General features: G+C 48.1%; 2 protein-coding genes across 6 annotated transcripts; both read left to right on the forward strand.

The window, feature by feature from the left end:
- Positions 1-2,172: 2,172 nt before the first annotated feature.
- On the forward strand, positions 2,173-4,902 carry LOC119915949 (putative lysosomal acid lipase/cholesteryl ester hydrolase). The gene is made up of 7 exons (XM_038735753.1): positions 2,173-2,330; positions 2,428-2,564; positions 2,644-2,790; positions 2,956-3,027; positions 3,910-3,978; positions 4,057-4,167; positions 4,377-4,902. Exons 1-7 carry the CDS (start codon positions 2,204-2,206, stop codon positions 4,497-4,499), a joined length of 786 nt encoding a protein of 261 aa, XP_038591681.1. The 5' UTR covers positions 2,173-2,203; the 3' UTR covers positions 4,500-4,902.
- A 642-nt stretch (positions 4,903-5,544) lies between these two features.
- On the forward strand, positions 5,545-21,073 carry stambpl1 (STAM binding protein-like 1). 5 transcript variants are annotated; one of them, XM_038735750.1, is made up of 12 exons: positions 5,548-5,999; positions 8,924-9,067; positions 11,931-12,148; positions 12,233-12,308; positions 13,697-13,792; positions 14,559-14,774; positions 14,878-15,028; positions 15,121-15,245; positions 15,770-15,907; positions 17,542-17,654; positions 19,255-19,354; positions 19,541-19,597. In XM_038735750.1, exons 2-12 carry the CDS (start codon positions 9,038-9,040, stop codon positions 19,595-19,597), a joined length of 1,320 nt encoding a protein of 439 aa, XP_038591678.1. In that variant the 5' UTR covers positions 5,548-5,999; positions 8,924-9,037. The 5 variants fall into 5 exon arrangements, with proteins under 5 accessions (XP_038591677.1, XP_038591678.1, XP_038591680.1 ...); XM_038735751.1 differs by lacking the exon at positions 5,548-5,999 and adding an exon at positions 6,327-7,195; XM_038735749.1 differs by lacking the exon at positions 8,924-9,067 and having other exon boundaries at positions 5,545-5,999.
- Positions 21,074-21,199: the final 126 nt, after the last annotated feature.

Genomic DNA, 21,199 nt, shown 5'->3' on the forward strand with positions numbered 1-21,199 from the left:
TCTGACGCCACCTGTCTGACGTCACCTGTCTGACGTGACGTCACCTGTCTGACGTGACGTCACCTGTCTGACGCCACCTGTCTGACGTCACCTGTCTGAACCTGTCTGACGTGACGTCACCTGTCTGATGTCACCTGTCTGAACCTGTCTGACGTGACGTCACCTGTCTGACGTCACCTGTCTAACGCCACCTGTCTGACGTGACGTCACCTGTCTGACGTGATGTCACCTGTCTGACGCCACCTGTCTGACGTGACGTCACCTGTCTGACGCCACCTGTCTGAACCTGTCTGACGTGACGTCACCTGTCTGACGTGACGTCACCTGTCTGACGTGACGTCACCTGTCTGATGTCACCTGTCTGAACCTGTCTGACGTGACGTCACCTGTCTGACGTGACGTCACCTGTCTGACGTGACGTCACCTGTCTGACGCCACCTGTCTGAACCTGTCTGACGTGACGTCACCTGTCTGACGTGACGTCACCTGTCTGACGTGACGTCACCTGTCTGACGCCACCTGTCTGAACCTGTCTGACGTGACGTCACCTGTCTGACGTGACGTCACCTGTCTGACGTGACGTCACCTGTCTGACGTGACGCCACCTGTCTGACGTCACCTGTCTGACCCTCTCTGACGTCACCTGTCTGACGCCACCTGTCTGAACCTGTCTGACGTCACCTGTCTGACGTCACCTGTCTGACGTGACGTCACCTGTCTGACGTGACGTCACCTGTCTGAACCTCTCTGACGTCACCTGTCTGACGCCACCTGTCTGAACCTGTCTGACGCCACCTGTCTGAACCTGTCTGACGTCACCTGTCTGAACCTGTCTGACGTGACGTCACCTGTCTGATGTCACCTGTCTGACGCCACCTGTCTGACGTGACGTCACCTGTCTGACGCCACCTGTCTGAACCTGTCTGACGTGACGTCACCTGTCTGACGTCACCTGTCTGAACCTGTCTGACGTGACGTCACCTGTCTGACAGGTGACGTCACCTGTCTTGACGCCACCTGTCTGACGCCACCTATCTGACGTGACGTCACCTGTCTGACGTGACGTCACCTGTCTGAACCTGTCTGACGTCACCTGTCTGACGCCACCTGTCTGAACCTGTCTGACGCCACCTGTCTGAACCTGTCTGACGTCACCTGTCTGAACCTGTCTGACGTGACGTCACCTGTCTGATGTCACCTGTCTGACGCCACCTGTCTGACGTGACGTCACCTGTCTGAACCTGTCTGACGCCACCTGTCTGAACCTGTCTGACGTGACGTCACCTGTCTGACGTGACGCCACCTGTCTGACGCCACCTGTCTGACGTGACGTCACCTGTCTGACGCCACCTGTCTGAACCTGTCTGACGTCACCTGTCTGAACCTGTCTGACGTGACGCCACCTGTCTGACGTGACGCCACCTGTCTGACGCCACCTGTCTGACGTGACGTCACCTGTCTGACGCCACCTGTCTGAACTTGTCTGACGTCACCTGTCTGAACCTGTCTGACGTGACGCCACCTGTCTGACGTGACGCCACCTGTCTGACGTGACGCCACCTGTCTGACGCCACCTGTCTGAACCTGTCTGACGTGACGTCACCTGTCTGACGTGACGCCACCTGTCTGACGCCACCTGTCTGACGTGACGTCACCTGTCTGACGCCACCTGTCTGATGTCACCTGTCTGACGTCACCTGTCTGAACCTGTCTGACGTGACGCCACCTGTCTGACGCCACCTGTCTGACGTGACGTCACCTGTCTGACGCCACCTGTCTGAACCTGTCTGACGTCACCTGTCTGAACCTGTCTGACGTGACGCCACCTGTCTGACGTGACGTCACCTGTCTGACGTCACCTGTCTGACGTGACGTCACCTGTCTGACGTGACGCCACCTGTCTGACGCCACCTGTCTGACGTCACCTGTCTGAACCTGTCTGACGTCACCTGTCTGACGTGACGCCACCTGTCTGAACCTGTCTGACGTCACCTGTCTGACGTGACGTCACCTGTCTGACGCCATCTGTCTGAACCTGTCTGACGTCACCTGTCTGACGTCACCTGTCTGACGTGACGCCACCTGTCTGACGTGACGCCACCTGTCTGACGTGACGCCACCTGTCTGACGCCACCTGTCTGACGTGACGTCACCTGTCTGAACCTGTCTGACATCACCTGTCTGACGTCACCTGTGTGACGCCATGCTCTGTCTCCGTAGTTACGATGAGTTGGCTCTGAAGGACCTTCCAGCGGTTGTAGACCACATCCTGAAGGTGTCGGGTCAGGACCAGATCTTCTACGTCGGCCACTCTCAGGGAACCACCATAGGTAACGTGTCTGTGTCTTAAACACTTTCTTACATCAGCCTCATCTTTTCAGTTCCTGCTTGGTTCTAACTCATTACTTTGTGTCTTTTATTTCCCAGCATTCATAGCGTTCTCCACGCTACCTGAACTGGCCAGTAAGATCAAGTTGTTCTTGGGTTTGGCGCCCGTAGCGACCGTGGCGTTCACCGCGAGCCCCATGACCAAACTGTCGGTCCTGCCCGACTTCCTCATCTGGGTAAGAGTCTCTCTCTGTGTTATTGATCAGCTGATCGGTCCGTGTTGATTGACGATGCGTTCTTGGTCTCGTTCGCCAGAAACTGTTCGGGAGGCGGGACTTCCTGCCTCAGAGCGAGATGATCCAGTGGTTTGCGGAACACGTGTGCGGCAAGCACCTGCTGAGCGAGCTGTGTGGAAACCTGTTCTTCATCCTCTGCGGCTTCGACGAGAAAAACCTCAACATGGTTGGTATGGCGGCGAGAAACACGCCGCGGCTGACAGAATGTAACATCTTATAATTAACGTGCACACAGGAAATGCTTCTGACCGCCATAAACATTCTTAATGATATGTAAAATGGAGCTCTTTGATGCTCCGGCTCTGACACTGACCCCATCCTTTGTTTCCAGACTCGGACTCCGGTCTACACCACACACTGTCCTGCCGGGACCTCGGTCCAGAACATGGTCCACTGGGCCCAGGTAACACGCCATCTGTCTGTCTGTCATGTAACGCTAGAACGTTTCCGCTCCAAACATTCAGCTCCTGGCTCTGCATCTCCCAGAAACCCCCGCCCCACGTTTCAGGCCTTTACACCATGTTTTATTCTCTTCACCGTGGCGTCACCGTGCAGGACGTTCGCCTGCCGCCACGGGAAACAGGCTGCGCAGCATCAGCAGTGATGATCCTGCAGCGAGCAGCGGCTGCTCTGCGTGTTAACTTCTAACATCTAATAACCAACCCAGGACACGCCGCCCAGCGCCCGCCGTCAGACTCCGCTTCACTCACTGCGGTGGAAAAGGTGTTGCCCATAGCAACGCAGAATGTTTATCTGAACGTGTTCTCTGAATATTACCCGCTGGGGCTTCTTGGTATGAAGGCCGGGTTTTAAAATCTGGCTTCGCCGTGACCTTTTTTAACAGCAGGCGGCGCTGCTGAACACACTTTTAGGAAAAGACTTAAATATTAAACCAAAGACGATTGAAAAGCAGCTGCGGGTAAATTTGACTCGTTGGCGGTTCGGGTGTTAAACCTGATTCTAGCTGAACCCCAAACGGCAGCCTGACCCCGTTTTACCTTGAACCTCCACAGACTCTGAACCTGTCTGACGTGACGTCACTGAAAACCTGTGTTTTAAATGTTTCACTGGTGTATTTTCCCGTGAAGCTCTGGGACAGAAAGGTTTCAGTTTTTATAATGACCTGGGCAGCAGGAAGGAAGAACGGGAAGAACAGGAAGAGTTGGAAATTAAATCGGCCGAAATGTGAATGAACTTTAGTGAGGAATGTAGTACGTGACGCCCTTTTGTTGTGAATTGAGTTGAAAGGTGAACGAAGCGTTGTTGTTGTTGTTGTTGTTTCCAGGCCGTTCACGGAGGGAAGCTGATGGCCTTTGACTTTGGAGCTGCAGGAAACATGAAACACTACAACCAGGTGAGACTCTACCTGCACCGATCAGTCCGTCTGACACATGAACGCCGGCTCACGTCTGTGTTTACTTCCTGTCCTCAGTCCACTCCCCCTCAGTACCACGTCCAGGACATGAAGGTTCCCACCGCTCTGTTCTCAGGGGGACAGGATACGCTGGCGGACCCCAAAGACGTGGCTGTCCTCCTCACTCAGGTGAGTCTCCTGATCCAATGAGGTGAGAGGTCACAGGTGACAGCAGGAAACGCGCCTCTTTAACAGAGAGGCCACAGCAGCACCTGGTGGACGTCAGGGGAGCTGCAGCTCTGAGGCTGCTGATCTGGTCTTGGTCTAATGTGGGTCTGTTTTAGAGTTTAGGTCCAGGTTTTCAGCATGTAGTGAGTGCCGTACCCGTCTGTCCTCAGGTGTCTAACCTGGTCTACCATCAGCACATCAAACACTGGGAACATCTGGACTTCATCTGGGGCCTGGATGCTCCTGAGCAGATGTTCCCCTCCATCCTGAAGCTGCTGCAGGAACACCGCTAGAGGGCGTGGCGGCGTACACACCTGTCCTACAGTATTGTCCGCCTGTCGGGTGGAGCGGCGGCAGCCTGCTGCTCACCGCCTGAAACGTCCTCAGATCTGAAGCTGGTTTTATCTGTTTACACGTGAAATATCTGCTGGAACGCTTCTGATGACCTGTTTTACATAAAGCTTTTACCTAACAGGACTCTTATTGTGAAAATCCTCCCTCAGACTGTGAAGGAGCTCGGTGAACTTGTTCTGACGTGGCTCCTGTTGGCGAACTAACACTCTCTTTAAACATGCAGCCAATCACGTGGCTGGACTTTTATCAAGCTCTGAAACACAAACTGATTATTTGTCGTATTTCTGCTAAATATGAAGCTGTTTTGAATCAAACTAAATAAATCTCGTAACTCCTGAACACTGACAGTGTGACGTGTTTGATCGTCGACAGTCTGCAGTTTCTATTGATTCAGTTTTACAGCTGTTTTCCTTTTAATCTCTCTTCAGTTAACATTTGAAAATCCTCGAGCCGAAATTAGCATCTCAGCTAATATCTTAGTTATAGATGCACCTGTCTAACCGAGCTCCACCCTTTTGACCAAATACGGTCACGTCTGGTTCCATAAAAGATGAAGACGCCAAAGTGCCAAAATCTCAGTTTCCTTTGTAATCTTTATTGCAAACCAGTGTATAAATACTGTATCTCACCGAAGTGAGTCCACCCCTCACATCTTTGTAAATATCTCATTAAATCTTTTTTGTGAGATACTGTGTGTGTGTGTGTGTGTGTGTGTGTGTGTATGTATGTATATATATATATATATATATATATATATATATGCATGTTCACCTGGATTGAAGTATTGGCTCAGTAACTTCTCTCACATGCAAACTAACACAGCTGTTGTTATTTTAAAATTTTGCAATATTTATTTAATGTTTAAATACAGATTCCAGATTTTATATCCAAGATTCTTCTAAATAACTAAACACCTGAAGGAGAAAATTACCAGTAGTTTAAAATTTAAATCATCAAGGCTATAAATTAATGGATGACTGTTACTTTTTTTCACCTTTTAGCTGTGATCAGCGGTAATCCAGAAATGATGTTATTAGTGTTGGTATCATCTTTATTGTTGTTGTTTTTATTATTGTAACACATCATCATCATCATGTGGATCAGCCTCAGTTTGTAAAAACGTGTCAGAGTGAGACATCACGACTCCTTCACGCCTCTGTGTAGCAGCTGTGGTGCGCATGCGCAGAGTGAGCCGTCCCCGCGCGGACAGGATCTGTGAGCTCCTCCATCTCTGCCGTCAGTCGGTGTTTTGCAGCCGCAGCCGGAGCTTTCAGCCATTTTAGCAGCTGCTTCTTTCACATCTGCTTTCACCCCCTCTTGCATTTAAACCCGGGTCCGATTCTGGTCCCGGGTCGGAGTCCGGCTTTAGTGTGACCCGGGTTATCTCTGCTGCACATGTGATGCCGACAGCTTCTGGACATCCAGCGGACAACGAACCGGTAAGGACCCCTTTCCTCCCGGAGCTTTCTGCTCTCTCCTCTGTGCCTTCCTCTCTCACTGTGCCAGTCATCTGCGGTGTGTTCAGGGGAAACCAGGAGAAGGGACTTCCTGTCTCACTCAGCCAGCTTTAAACATATTGATTTCATGTGCAGCTAATAAGAAATCAGAGTTATTAATCTTTGTTCACACGGGGAGACACAAACTGTCTTATTTTGAATCAAATGACACATTTAAGTTATTTAAAACAGACCTTTAATTTGAAATCAGGTGAGTTACAGTAACTTGCTGCTGATTGTGTCACAATAAGGGTGTTAATTAGTTTCCTACATATTTAAAAGGAACAAATGGAGCTAACCTCTGAAAAACACCTGTAATTAAAGAAAAGTGACTTAATCTCTGACATGAGCTAATGTTCGACTCTGTTCAGGGTAATCCACAGATAATCTAATGGATTATAATCTGTGTTTAATGTTCGGTTTGCTTTAAAATAAAATCTAAGGCCGTCACGTGTTTATGGATCATTGAGATGCAGAAAACACAACATGTGTCCGTTTATTCCAACTCATTAATAATCCCCTTTAATCCCGTGAAAACAGCGACTGACGGCTGTTTTACAACCCGTTAATCATCCTCTGAAAATCCCATTAAAGCCTCTGAAAGTGTTTTAAGTCCCTTTAAAGCTGCAGGTTGGTTCAGAAGCAGCACGCTCACATCAATAAATGAAACGCCCCCACACAGACATGGAGAGAATGAACACGTGTTGAGGCGGCGTGGCGCTGGAGGGAGGCGCGGTCCTGGTTCAGATAGTTTCACAATCTGCTGAATGTTGCTGCTTCATCCAGCCGGTGTTTCCTGTCGGTTCAGTGTGTAAGAGGAGGTCAAAGGTCGCCCAGCCGCAGAGTGAATGTGGACGAGCAGGATGTTCGAGCACCTGAAGGCACACAGACTGCGAGTCTGGAGACTCGGGCGGGGCTGAAGGTCCTGGGCCGAACCGCCGTGAGGATGGTGCTTCCAGGTGTCCAGCTGGTCCAGTTTGTGCCCACAGAAGCCACGTCTGACGCCAACGGGTCTCGCCCTGGCGTCCGCACGTGGGCTGAGAACATCTGGACTCTGACAGTCTCCTGTAGTAGTTCAACAGGTTTTTGGAGGAGCAGCTTCCTGTGAAACCCGTCATTAACCGCGTTTTCCCAGTTTGGTAAGTCATGTTTTTCAGTGCCTCTGCAGTACGGCTGGGCGATGCGGCCAAAAATGTTACCACGATAAAAACATTTAATATCGTTCGATATTATTCAGGATAAACGTCAAATCGTTATTTCTTTCGAGTGTGAAGGCGGATTTTTGCTCCTGAGTGAAACCTGATGGTCAGAACAGCTGATCACTTCGCACATCTGAGAAGAACATTCAAAACAAATCTTTTCCTCAACAAAATATCTTAACAGAAAAATTAAGTGCTAATTTGTTTGTGATTCAGATGAATTCCATCATTTATCATCGTAATTATTTATATCGAACATTTGTTATTATTGAGGAAAATTATATTGTGATAAAATAATTGTTTTACCGCCCAGCTCTATATTGCAGTGATGGCGTCCTTGTGGCGTCTTGTAGGTTCATGTTGGCGTCTGGTGCCAAAGCACACGGCAGCCGTTTGTTTCATAGTTCAGCACAGGACAGAAAGGTCAGAAGGGGGAGGCGGTTCACAAACCGGACTTTAACCACGGAGGCCGGTGCGACCAAACTGCGACCTTTCACAACGTTAATCTCTAGTTTTATTTTGAAAGTCTAACCGGATGTTGCATTTGTCTCGCTAAGGTCAGCACGTCCAAAAACAACCCTAAGGGGTTGATCGCAGGTTTGAACACCGATGTCCCGTCCACTGCAGTGACCGTTCACGCACACTGAGCATGTGCGTGCCGCTGTAAACAGGAAGCAGATTGTCTACTCTGCAGAAGGAAGTTCTACTGGAGAACGCAGAGCAGCGACGGTGAAGAACCAGCGAGGTGGAACTGTTACCGAGAGGGACACGGGAGGACAAAGCGACGGTGGCGGCGTTTCGGGTCTTTGTTTTCAAAGCGTAGGAGTGTGGGCGGAGCCTGAGTGGAGCAGCGAGGTCGGTCAGCAGGTCGCGGCCGCACAGGTGCAAATCCAGGGTCCATGAAGCGCTTTAATGAACGAGCGATGTCCCGACTCGCGACGTCGCCTTTCATCAAGAGCAAATGCTGCGTTTTGTAGCGAAGCGAGCGTTTTATCTTTTAACCTTCAGGGGAGGAAGCTGCCCAGTTCAGTCCGGCCCCTTCGCTCGAGGGCCCCTCAGTGGCGGTAAAGGAGGGAGGTCCTCAGCACGCCTGCGAGACCGTCCGACAAGTGTGAAAGCTGCTGGGTGACGAGATACTACTGCAGTACTACATAAGTACTATTGACTCTCAGATACCCCCCCCCCCCCCCCCCCGTTCACACCGACCCAAAGGACACTGACACCGAGGGGGCCAAACGCTGCAGGATCCATCTGGACCAGGATCTGACCAGATCCCGGCCTCTCCCTCTCTCTCTATCTATGTCCAGCCTGGATGCACCTGTTGCCATGGCGACCTCCCACGAGCCGGGCGTAGCAGACGGCGCCGGCGGCGTGCGGAGCGAGTGTGTGTGCTGGTGTCGGTGGGGGAGCGTGGCGAGCGCCGGGAGGTCGGCGTCTCTGTTCGAGTGGATGACTCACCTGATGGTTAGTTACCGGTTGTCATGGCGACCGTGGACCAGACTGAAGGTCGAGCGAGCTTGATGAGGGGGCTGATGGGAAATGAAGCAGCACGGCCCGCTCTGATTGGCTGCTGACCGTTAACTTTAGCCACCGTGCTAGCTGCTCGCACACAGGAAGTTAACGGGACATGATCGCTGACGCCTGGTTTGTTTTCTCTCTCTCCTGCAGTGAAGCATCATGGGAGGTGGCAGATGGACGCCGTGGGCTGACAAGAGCCTGTGACACACACACACACACACACACACACACACACACACACACACACACACACACACACACACCATGGAACAAGGCTTCAGCTTAAATACACTGGTGAGTGTGTGTGTGTGTGTGTGTGTGTGTGTGTGTGTGTGTGTGTGTGTTTCTGTGTGTGAGTGTGTGTGTGTGTGTGTGTATGTGTGTGTGTGTGTGTGAGTGTGTGTGTTTCTGTGTGAGTGTGTGTGTGTGTGTGTGTGTTTCTGTGTGTGTGTGTGTGTGTGTGTGTGTGTGTGTGTGTGTGTGTGTGTGTGTGTGTGTGTGTGTGTGTGTGCTGTAGATAAACAGGGAGATGTGAGACCTTCAAATTAAAAGCCCACATCTTGTCTCTGTAAAATGAAACATTTACTGAGTCACTCACAGCTTCTGCTGAACTGATGTAACCAGTGCGTGTGTGTGTGTGTGTGTGTTTGTGTGTGTGTATCTTGATATAGATAGATAATTAATATTATCTATAATTAACACGTAATGCACAGCAGAGCCCAGGGCAGGTAGTTTATTAAATATCATGAATTCTCATTAAATGATGACGTTAAGTGTGATTTATACTTCTGCGTTGAATCGACGCCGTCGATTGGTACCAGATTGGTCGGGTGGGTTGCCTCGCAATGCCTCCGAGCAGACAGGAAGTGCCACGTACTTTGAAGTAACTTCTACTAGTGGCCAAACCAGCGGCTGTAACACGATGGATCAATATAGGAGCGAAGTGACTCGTTTCACTATCAGAAGGAGATCCATTCGGTCAAGAACATTTGAAAAGGCTGTAACAGCTGCACGTTTATAATTTTACCTCCATTCACGTTAGCTACGCCGTAGGCCCGACGCAGGAGTTAAATTAAACTTTAGTCTTGTGATATTCTGCCATTTCTCTGGACCGGTCAGAGAGAACACAGATCTGTGGCAGAAAGTCTGCTGAAACACAGGAGCTGTTAAAGTCCAGGAGTTTCTAACTGAATTAAATTAATTCATGTCTCACGGAGGGGAAAAGGAGCCACGGTTACATTTATAGATGTCACTTCCCCAAACAGAGACACAAAGAGGAGGGACGGCGAAATCCTGACTCAGCAGATATTAAAGACGTTGATCTACAGCAGAAACAGACCTGAGAGCAGCACTGAGTTAGACTCTGTTCCAGTTTCCTTTACAGAAACATTTCCACCAGAAACTGATGCAGAAGGTTTGACCAGAACGCAGGAAATGAACTTTTTAATGCTCAAAGAGTTCAAATAATTCGGCTTGATTTCGTAAAAATAATTCAAAATGTGGTCCAGTGAGCGGAGTGTCTCGTCACGCCCTAATATGTAAACACACAGTATATAACAGGTTACTAACGAACCACTGCTTAGGAATCAATCCGAACATCTGACGCTCAGAGAGAAAGACAAAAATAAGAGTTTTTTTGGTCAAACACTTGTCTTATTTTGGTAGTTTTGTCCATCATTTCCTGTCTCTCAGTAATAATACATACCAATCTAAAAGTGTCAAAATAAGAGTCACGGTGGAGGAACTTTTATTAGGATGATTATTCTATGCAGGGAGAAACTAACATACAAATATTTCAGCATGTTTAATAAAATAAATGTTTTCTTTTCTTTATCTTTCCTCCAGTTTCTTCTACTCTCCCGTCTTTACATCCACCTCCCCTCCCCCACTCACACTTTCACACCTCTATTATTTATATATTTATTTTATCTCTGTCGTTTTATTTCCTGCCCTCTTGTCTTCGATGGCGCCTCGTGAATAGAAAGCGGCAAGTGGACAGAGGACAGTTTGTCTCTTATGCAGATGAGCTGTGGAACAAACGCTGCATTCAGGCTCCCAGCAGAGACGTAAATCTGAGTTTCAGCTCAGTTGCCAGATGTTTGATGAGGTCTCTGAGATTCAGTGAGGATCTTCTGTAAAGAAGATGTTGAGACAGATTTAATCTGATTATCAGAGGTGGAGCCACAAACATTGGATCCTACATTTCCCATGATGCACCTGCACCACACGCTTTGCCTGAGGGTGCATTCCAGTTGTACTGAACTCCCAACTCAGGTTTTACAAAATTCCCAGCTCCGACTTCCATCCTCTGAGGTAAACTGAAATCGCCGTGAATCCACATGTCTGGACTTTGGTCTTAACGGGTTCCTGGGAAGTCAACGAATGTGGAGGCCGCTTTCAAATTATGTCCACATGGGACCTCAAGTGGACTTTCTGTGAGAGTCCACCTGGGGGGATTGCACAGAATACCCATAATTCATTTCAAAGTTATCAAAGAAAGGAAATAATCAAAATAATAATAATCAGAACAACAAGTTCCGGGCCTGAAACACCTGTAGGAAGAGGTGTGGACTCGAGTCACATGACTTGGACTCGAGTCAGACTCGAGCCACAAATATGATGACTTTAGACTCGACTTTGGCTTAAACACCAGTGACTCGTGACTTCACTTGGAGCCCTCTGAGTCGAGCTGACTTGACGCCCTCCCAAATATAAATGTTCATATTAATAAAAACTCATCAACACTTAATTGGTGTAGAGCAGATCAAAGTTTAGGACTTAAGACTTGACTTGGATCTGCCTGTCTGGACATGATTGCTTGAGACTTACTGGTCCTCTGGCTGTGATTAATAGACTCTGTAGAGACTCTCACCTGGTTGGTTCTCTGTCCGGCTGCAGCTTCCTTTCCTGCTTCACTCTCCGGAGCTTCGTTTAAAAAGCTGCAGAGTCAGTCAGAGAGTAGCTGCTGAAGATTTAGCGGCTACAGAGCCAGATGTTTCCCTCCGGAGCTGCTGTAGACCAAACACAGAGCTCAACATGTCAACATGTCAAAGGTCCTATTGATAAGCATTAACGTGGTCGCTGCCCTTAGCAGAAACAGGCGCAGTGAGGTGTGATGTCTCCTTCCTGTCTGAACCGTGTGTTTCTCGTTGTGCAGAAGAAGCTGGCGGCAGAGCCCGACTACACGGACGTGTCGCTGACGGCAGCGGAGCGTGTGCGGGCGCTGGGAAAGATGGGATGCAGCGTGGAGATCAACGAGGACATCGCGCCGAGGCGCTACTTCCGCTCCGGAGTGGAGATGGAGCGCATGGCGGCGGTTTACCTGGAAGAGGGCAGCCTGGAGAACGCCTACGTCCTCTACACCAAGTTCATCACGTGAGACACTGAACACATCAGGACAGCGCCGTCCATACCCCCCCCCCCCCCCCCGCTCTGTCTGTAACTGCTGTGTGTGTTCAGTCTGTTTGTAGAGAAGTTGCCCGGCCACAGAGACTATCAGCAGTGCAGCGTTCCAGAGAAGCAGCTCATCATGAAGGTGAATATATTGATTACTGGGGAGGAGGGAGGCGTCTCTGTGTGCAGCTACATCTCAAACCAGCGACCTTTGACCTGTCTGCAGCCCTGTGAGGCCGCAGACAGGTGAAAGGTCAGAGAGGGTGGAATGTTTACCGTGTTCATCAGCTTCGTTTAGCGTGTTAGCATGCTAACATCAGTTCTGCACGTATTTGGTTGGAAATCAAAGTGTTGACACGTTGACCTGGTGATGGCACTAAAAGTCAGAGGAAGTTGTTACAGTTTATCCTGAGGGGGTACCTGAAGGTCTGAACCACATGAGAACACCACATCCAGCTGCTAGTGCTCAGTCTGGAGTAAAGTAGAGGAGCGACTGAGAGACAGACATTAAGGCTGGGGTCAGTAACGTCGGAGAAACCAGCAGATGTTGAAAGTGTCCTACAGAAAAATCCCTTCAGGCGTCCTTCCCAAGCCACGCCCCCAAAACACGTCTTCATGCACAGGTAGTGCACGAGCAGAGAGGGTTTAACATTTATTGACCAACTTTGACGGGCTGGAGTTAACATGACAGATACCAACGACGTCAGTGTGACAAGTCAAAAAGTTAGGGCTTTGACAAGCAGAGCCGGTCCCAGACCAGCAGAGCCGGCCTCCAGACCGGCAGAGCTGGCCTCCAGACCAGTAGGGCCAATCCCAGACCAGTAGGGCCAATCCCAGACCAGTAGGGCCAATCCCAGCCCAGTAGAGCCAATCCCAGACCAGTAGGGCCAGTCCCAGACCAGTAAAGCCAATCCCAGACCAGTAGAGAGGGCCTCAAGACCAGCATAGACGTCCTCAAGACGGGTAGAGCTGGCTTCCAGACCAGTAGAGCCAGTACCAGACCAGTAGAGCCAGTACCAGACCAATAGAGCCAGTCCCAGACCAGTAGAGCCAGTCCCAGACCGGCAGAGCCGGCCTCAAGACGGGTAGAGCCGGCTTCCAAATCAGTAGAGCCGGCTTCCAAATCAGTAGAGCCGGCTTCCAAATCAGTAGAGCCGGTTCCAGACCAGAAGAGCCGGTCTCCAACCTCTGGAGTCCTGAATGCTTCTCCACACCTGGTGAACCTGCAGACCTCCTGTCCCCAGTTTACTACACTACAGCTCAGGTCCAGTCCAGGACTCTGGTGCTGGCCTACAGAGCAGTGAAGGGAACTGGTGCTCCCCCAAATCCTGGTCCAACCTTCCTGTTGAATCTGAATGTGACGTTTTTACAGACGGTTGCCACATGAAACTCTGACAGGTGCTTGTAGCTGTAAATGTCTGCAGGTACTGATGCTACAGGGGGGAGTACTACATGTGTAATAGTAATACTTGTAGTGGTATTAATACATAATGTAGTTTTAATATTTATACTCTGTGTTTATCTCCATAGAAACTTAAGGAAGTGGCGTTTCCTCGTAAAGACGAGTTGAAGAAACGTCTTCAGGAGAAATACAGCAGGGAACACAGCGAGTACCTCAGAGCCCAGGTGTGTGTGTGTCGTCCAATCAGATCGCATCATATGTCCGATAAGCTGTTAATCAGATTAGATGACACACAGGCAGGCAGCTGTCAGTTTATCTGCTGATATCCCTGAATATTTATTATTATATTGAGCTTTTCTACATGAACACCTGTTGAGAGGAGGTCTGGTGCATTATGGGTATTATCCAGTGGAACGGACTGTACATGGTGAGTAGATCTTGAAACTTTAGCTTGTTTATAACCTGACCAATCTTAGCTAGAGCTGATGTTTGCTTTGGAGATGGGTTGTAAACATCACATTAGCTTAATGCTACTACAGCATAGCTAGCTCCCAGGCTCCCACGAGCTATTGTATCAAGCTAGCAACAAAGCTACTTCATCAAAACTAACTGCCTCCCTAGCTAAAAACAAATCTCCTGAACCACGTGTGACCGCTGACTGGACTGTTGGTGGTGATAACGTAGACTGTTCTGGACTTAGCAGAGTAAACGTCCCATAAGTTGTAGGAGGTGCCTGGAAAGACACGTCTAATTGGCTTGGATGTCTCTGGGGGCAGGGCACAAATCAGAGTTTAACTGACAGGTTTGGAGCCGGTCGTTTGGGAGTCAGTAGACATGGAGCCGTCACGGTAATCCGGACGATGCTCACATTCACGTCGGACAAAGTGCCCCCATTGTCGTTCGTGTCATCTCCTGTAAGTCGGACGCTTCACCTTTAAACCAGTCACCTTCAGCAGACGGACCTGATCATGTGACTTCCTGTTTCCTCAGAGCCAGGCAGTGGTGGTGGATGGGTGTGGCCAGCAGCTACAGCGGCTCTCCCTATTGGACGAGGACAGGAGGCGGTTCCTGCTGTTGGAGGAGGAGCGGCAGCGTGTCGCCGCCCTGCGACGCATGCAGATCGAATCAGAACAGTTTCGCTACTTCGAGGACCAACTCAGGCGCCAAGAACTGGCCAATAGGAGAGGAGAGGAGGCGGAGCAAAAGGTGACCCACTTTACTACTACTCTCAGTGAGCAGTTGTAGTATCAGTACTGAGTGGTATCACTAGTGTTAGTATTATATATGCAGTGACATGTTTCTCCTTCAGGTGGGGACCAAAGTGCCTGAGGTGATGGACGGCTCCTGTCTGTCTCAGCAGCCAATCAGAGACACTGTACGATCTCAGGGGGGGGATCCTACCAGGATCAAACCGCCAACTCCCGTCAGCCAACCAGCTGCCACGCTGGCTGGAGTACACAGTGAGCACACACACCTGTACTTGTACCTGTGTGTGAAGTTTAGTTTATCATTGACCTGTGTGTTCCTGTGTATGTTTGTTTCGTGTGTGCAGGTCAGAGGGTGGAGGGTCTGAGGCGGGTGGTGATTCCCAGAGATCTGACGTATCGTTTCCTCCTGCTGGCCGACTCCAACACAGCCAGAGGAATAGAAACCTGTGGAGTCCTCTGTGGACAACTGGTGAGGCTGCTTACACCTAACACTGGCTGATTACTGCTTACTGGCTGTTTACTGGCTGTTTGCTGTTTACTGGCTGTTTGCTGTTAACCGGCTGTTTGCTGTTTACTGACAGTTTACTATTTACTGTCCATTTACTGTTTACTGGCTGTTTACTGTTTACTGACTGTCTACTCGCTGTTTACTGGCTGTTAACTGGCTGTTAATTGGCTGCTTGCAGGCTGCTTGCTGACTGTTTACATGCTGATGGCTGTTTCCTGGCTGTTTACTGGCGGTTTGCTGACTGCTTGCTGACTGTTTACTTACTGTTTGCTGACTGTTAACTGGCTATTAACTGGCTGCTTGCTGACTGTTTACATGCTGTTGGCTGTTTCCTGGCTGTTTCCTGGCTGTTTACTGGCGGTTTGCTGACTGCTTGCTGACTGTTTACTTACTGTTTGCTGACTGTTAACTGGCTGCTTGCTGACTGTTTACTTGCTGTTGGCTGTTTACTGACTGTTAACTGTGTGAATGTCTCTCGCTCTCAGACGCACAATGAGTTCATGCTGACTCACGTCGTGATCCCGAAACAGTCGGCTGGGCCGGATTTCTGCGACATGGAGAACGTGGAGGAACTGTTCAGCTTCCAGGACCAACAGAACCTGCTGACGCTTGGCTGGATCCATGTACGACTACACGCCAAACACACAAGTTAAACACACACTTCCCTGACCAGGGAAACGAAACAGCTCCATGGCATCTGAGCAAACTGACTATGTGATCGTTAGCTCCAGAACATTTCAATATGTGGACCTTGACTTGTGATTGTTTGGCCAACAGCACACCAGCTTGTTTCCTTGTGAGGACTTTCCTTACATTCATTTCTTTGGCAGTATTTTTTTAATGCTAACGGGTCAGTTCACTCAAATGAGATGTTTCAGAGACCGATTTCTTTTGACCTCTAAACTAGAATTTAAATTGTTTTAATCATTAATAAATCTACAGATTGTTTTGTCAGGAAACCTGATTTAGTTTATTTTCAGTGTGCTATAATAACTGACAACAAAAAAAAATGAAATACTCACATTTAAAAATCTGAATGCAGAAAATGTTTGGTGTCTTGGCTTCAAAATTCATTTTCAACTTAATGATCAATTTTAGGTTCCCACAGCGCGAGTGGGCAGTCAGGTTTAGGTCCCCACAGCGTGAGTGGCCAGTCAGGTTTAGGTCCCTACATTGTTAGTGAGCAGTCAAGTTTAGGTCCCCACAGCACAAGTGGGTTGTCAGGTTTAGGTCCCCACAACATGAGTGGGCAGTCAGGTTTAGGTCCCCTCTTAGGACCCCCCATTGTTAGTAAGCAGTCAGGTTTAGGTCCCCACAGCGTGAGTGGCCAGTCAGGTTTAGGTCCCCACGGCACAAGTGGGCAGTCAGGTTTAGGTCCCCACAGTGTGAGAGGGCTGTCAGGTTTAGGTCCCCACAGTGTGAGAGGGCTGTCCGGTTTAGGTCCCCTCTTAGGACCCCCCCATTTTTAGTGAGCAGTCAGGTTTAGGTCCCCTCAGTGCGAGTGGGCAGTCAGGTTTAGGTCCCCTCAGTGCGAGTGGACTGTCAGGTGTCGGTCCCCACAGCGCCAGTGGGCAGTCAGGTTTAGGTCCCCACAGCGCGAGTGGGCAGTCAGGTTTAGGTCCCCACAGCGCGAGTGGGCAGTCAGGTTTAGGTCCCCACAGCGCGAGTGGGCAGTCAGGTTTAGGTCACCACTGCGCGAGTGGGCAGTCAGGTTTAGGTCCCAACAGAGTGATAAAAGACAGAGCTATACAAAAAAATGTGCCCGCTAATCATACACCCCTTGAAAAATGACCTCCACTGGACTTTTTCTTCCCCTTCATTTGCATGATCAAATATCACCATGGCAACTGTGCCTGGTGGAGCAACAGATGGGAAGAGAGAGGGACGGAGATAGGAACAGATGGACAGAGGTCTCACTCTGCAGCACGGTGCTGTAACATTAATCTACGAACACAAGATGTTTTAGTGTCATCCTCATATTTCACTTTTCAGACATTTCTCTACAGGATGAGAAGTTTTTCTTACCACCAAAACATCAGAAAATGTTATAAGAATGATAAATGAGGTTGGAAACATAACATTTAACAGATTTAACAGCGTCATTGGGAAATCAGGCCTGAGTCCTCACAATATGAAATAAACCACGGACACACAGCATATCTAAACATCTGTGGGGTCCTCACAGGGTTGGTGGGCAGTCAAGTCCGAGCCCTTCCACCTGTTTGTGTTGTTCAGTTATTGGCTTCTCTGTGTTCAGACTCATCCCACTCAGACGGCCTTCCTCTCCAGCGTTGACCTCCACACTCACTGCTCCTATCAGCTGATGCTGCAGGAAGCCATCGCCATCGTCTGCGCTCCCAAACACAATGAGTAGGTCACAGCGTACACACACACACACACACACACACACACAGATGCACTGTAAACCACATTTCCCACAAGGCCTTTCATCAAAATGCCCAACGACGTAACACAAGGTTGTTTTAAGCAGAGATAATTTTCAGCATCAGCGTTTCTTCTTTTCCGGATGGCATTGTTGAAAAGGTCACTCTAGAAGAAAGTTGTATTCTTAGCATCTGATAAATTTGGTGCCGACGGGAGATTTTCAGTATTTATTTGATCCCCATCATTAGTTTACAACAAATTATGTATATGTTATGTATAGCACCTTATGTGTTTTAGCCAGGGGGGGGCGGGCGGGTAAGGAGGGTGGGGGTTAGGGGGTGGTGGTGTAGAGGCACACTGCCATGTTCCTTTTAGAAGTTTTAGGCTTTTGATATTTTATAATGTTCTATGCTTATTGTTTGTTTTGATGTTTTTATGTATGGATTGCCGAAAGTCTCCTGTCTGCACAAAAATTTTACCCTCGGGTACTAATAAAGACACCTTGACCTTGACCTTGACCAAATTAAACAAAAATAGCTGCCTCTCGTGCACATTTTTTGTTTAACAGCAACTAGCAGCTGGGTTTGGGGTCCCAACATGCATGACTTATGCTTGAAGCTTGAAGAACCACTTTTATCATATTTATGGGCCAATAGCAAGCTTGGAAAAGTACCGGAAAGTTAATTGCCCCAATTAGTTATTCATAAATCAATGAGTGAACTGAATGATAACTGACTGAAAATATATTTGCATTGTAACCACAGATTATAAAGTGCAATATTTCATATTATAATCATAATATTGCATCATTAGCATCTTTAGCTTCATTAGCATCATTAGCTTCATTAGCGTTATTGCTTGCTTGTTGGGACATCTTGGATCTGAGGATTTTAAAATCACGGAGTCCTGGAAACATTAAGCTCCTGCAAAGATGCAACAAGCACCACACCTGCTTTCAACACAGTGCATCATCTGCAAACGTGAAACATACAAAACAAGACGTACAGCCGAAGAGAAAAAAAAGACAAACTACCCAGCATGTATATTAAAGCAAGAAAACTAGCTAATGAGACAGCTAACGCTACCTTTACACAAAAGGTCACCATACGTTCAAACAAAACCAAGCTGCAACAAAACATGTTGCATTAATACTTACACTCGCCTCGAGTGGTGCTTCTGCCATGAAACAGCAACAGCAACCAACAGCAGCTGTGTTCAGTAGCTGTACCTGATAGGTTAATGACTTCCCTCCGGCAGTATCTCAGCATGCTATTGGTTCAACTGATATAGTTGCCTGCAGCGTTTACCTGCATATTTAACAAATCTTAAACCATTATTTTGGAAAAATGTGCAAGAATTTCGAGTTGCCAACAAACAGAATCTGATTAGGAATAAAATAACAATAATAATGTTTTTTTCTAAACCTAAAGCACATGCCACTGCTTCCTTTGAAACAAATGACAGGACAGAATCAGGTATAACCATCATACCTGAACAGACTGAAAAGATAAACACCATCACTGATAGATTAACACTTCACCTGTGTGGGACTGAACCTCTAACTCTGACCCCCCTCCTCTCTCAGTACTGGTGTGTTCAGGTTGACCGGGCCGGGGATGTCGGAGGTTTCTGGCTGCAGACTGAAAGGTTTCCATCCTCACTCCAAGGAGCCTCCTCTGTTCAGCGTGAGAAACTCTCTGTTACTCTGTCAGGATCGGAGGCTGTGATTGGCTCAGCAACCCTGACCAATCAGAGCTCTCTTCTCCTAAGCTAAGCTAACCATGTTCTAGAGACAGTTTACTACATCTCGGACCATTTAACTCTCTCTCTCTCTCTCTCTGCCTGTGTCTGAATGTCTCTCGCCCTCTCAGGTGTGTAAACATGTGGTGGTGAGGGACTCAAAGATCAGCCTGCTGGACCTCAGGTGACAGACAGGAGGCGCTGTCTGTCTCTTTACTGCCGGGCTGATTGAAAACTGTGAAGTGTGAATGTGTCGTCGTGATGTTTTTCAGCATTTGACCTTTTTGAAAAAAGCATTTCAAAACTCAGTGTTCGGTTTTCTGGAAGTGCTTTGACATTTTTGTGAAATTTGTTCTAACAAATGTTTGTTTTGCTTTTGGAATCAGCTGCTGGCTGTACAAAGATATAAATCTCTATATTTTTGCTTTTATTCTTTGTGGATCAGAGTTTCTCCTGCAGTGTAAGATGTGCTGTGTTGAAGTGACGAGTGCCTTCTTATGAAAAACTAACAAACGTGAATGTTTACCTGCCTGTGTTCAGAGAACAAATCACCACTTATATTTGATATGTTTTTGCTTCATGACGTTGATCCCTAGTTTTGCATTAACTGGAGAGAACACGTGAGGTCGCCTTCGTAGGTAGAGATGAAAACAATCTTGCACAAAGCATTAATGTCAGCGCTGTATCGTAGGCAGTCACACTGAGCCAATCAGCAGCAGCTGCACAACACAAGAGCCAAAATCAGCAGCAGCTGCACAACACAAGAGCCAATCAGCAGCAGCTACAGAACGCACAGAAAGAGCCATAGACTGTGAACAACGCCCCCTTTAGCTTCATGCTAACGTCTCCCTCTTATCTACCTTACAAACATGAACACAAGTCTCGTACTGAACGAGGAAGCAAACAGTCAGTGGGGAAAAGCGCACCGCTAACATCAGTGTGCAGGCTAATTAGCTAGTTAGCTGCTCAGCTGTAACACATTAAACAGCATGTAAACACACCTGCAAACGTTACCTGGGTCTGGATAGATGCAGTTGTGGTTCTTACTCTTCACTTGTCTGTCCATGACATACACAAGTTAGTTTACTTTGTCTGCATTCCCTATGGCATAACACAGATGCTCTCTCGTTCTTTCATGCGCTACAGACACTCTTGTATGCTAGAGACATTCTGACGTTCCCTACAGACGCTGTCTCATTCCCTACGGCGTAACAGCAGGAGGTGTAGAGCGTGGGGTTTATGTTGTGGTTTATTTGTATACACAAATAAAAAAAAATGTCTTGGTACTGAACCAAATGAACTTCAGCTGTGAAAGAGACCTACGGTACCCACAGTAATAAATGTTGTATTTTCATCTCAGAGGCCATGAAACTAATCATCGTATTAAACATACCGTTATCTCACTTGAGTTTGCAGGCCTGAATTTACCCTTAAAAAACAAAATCATTTAATCTCAAATCTATGTTTTATCAATAAGTTATTGTCAATAACTTTGTAATAAACCCCCTGGTTCCTAACAAACCTGCTCTGCTGCTGTGTGGGGATGCAGAATGTTTTTACTTTGTGCACCAGCCGATGTTTTAATGTTCGTTGAAGATCAACTGAACAGCTGTTTTTAAACTTGTTTTTGTTAATAAAAAACCAACTGCTGCTCCGACCCGTCAGAGACGCTTCATTCTTACTGTGGTCTGTCTCTTAATCTGACTTCTTCCCTTCCTGCTGGAAGCTTTTGTTGTTTTCATTTCAACATAAATTTACTTTATCCTGCTGTATTAAATAATAAATAACAT

The sequence above is a fragment of the Micropterus salmoides genome, unplaced genomic scaffold, assembly GCF_014851395.1.
Source record: "Micropterus salmoides isolate LMB-PRFRI ecotype aquatic unplaced genomic scaffold, ASM1485139v1 Ms_hic_scaffold_21, whole genome shotgun sequence".
In the NCBI taxonomy this organism is placed as follows: domain Eukaryota; kingdom Metazoa; phylum Chordata; class Actinopteri; order Centrarchiformes; family Centrarchidae; genus Micropterus; species Micropterus salmoides.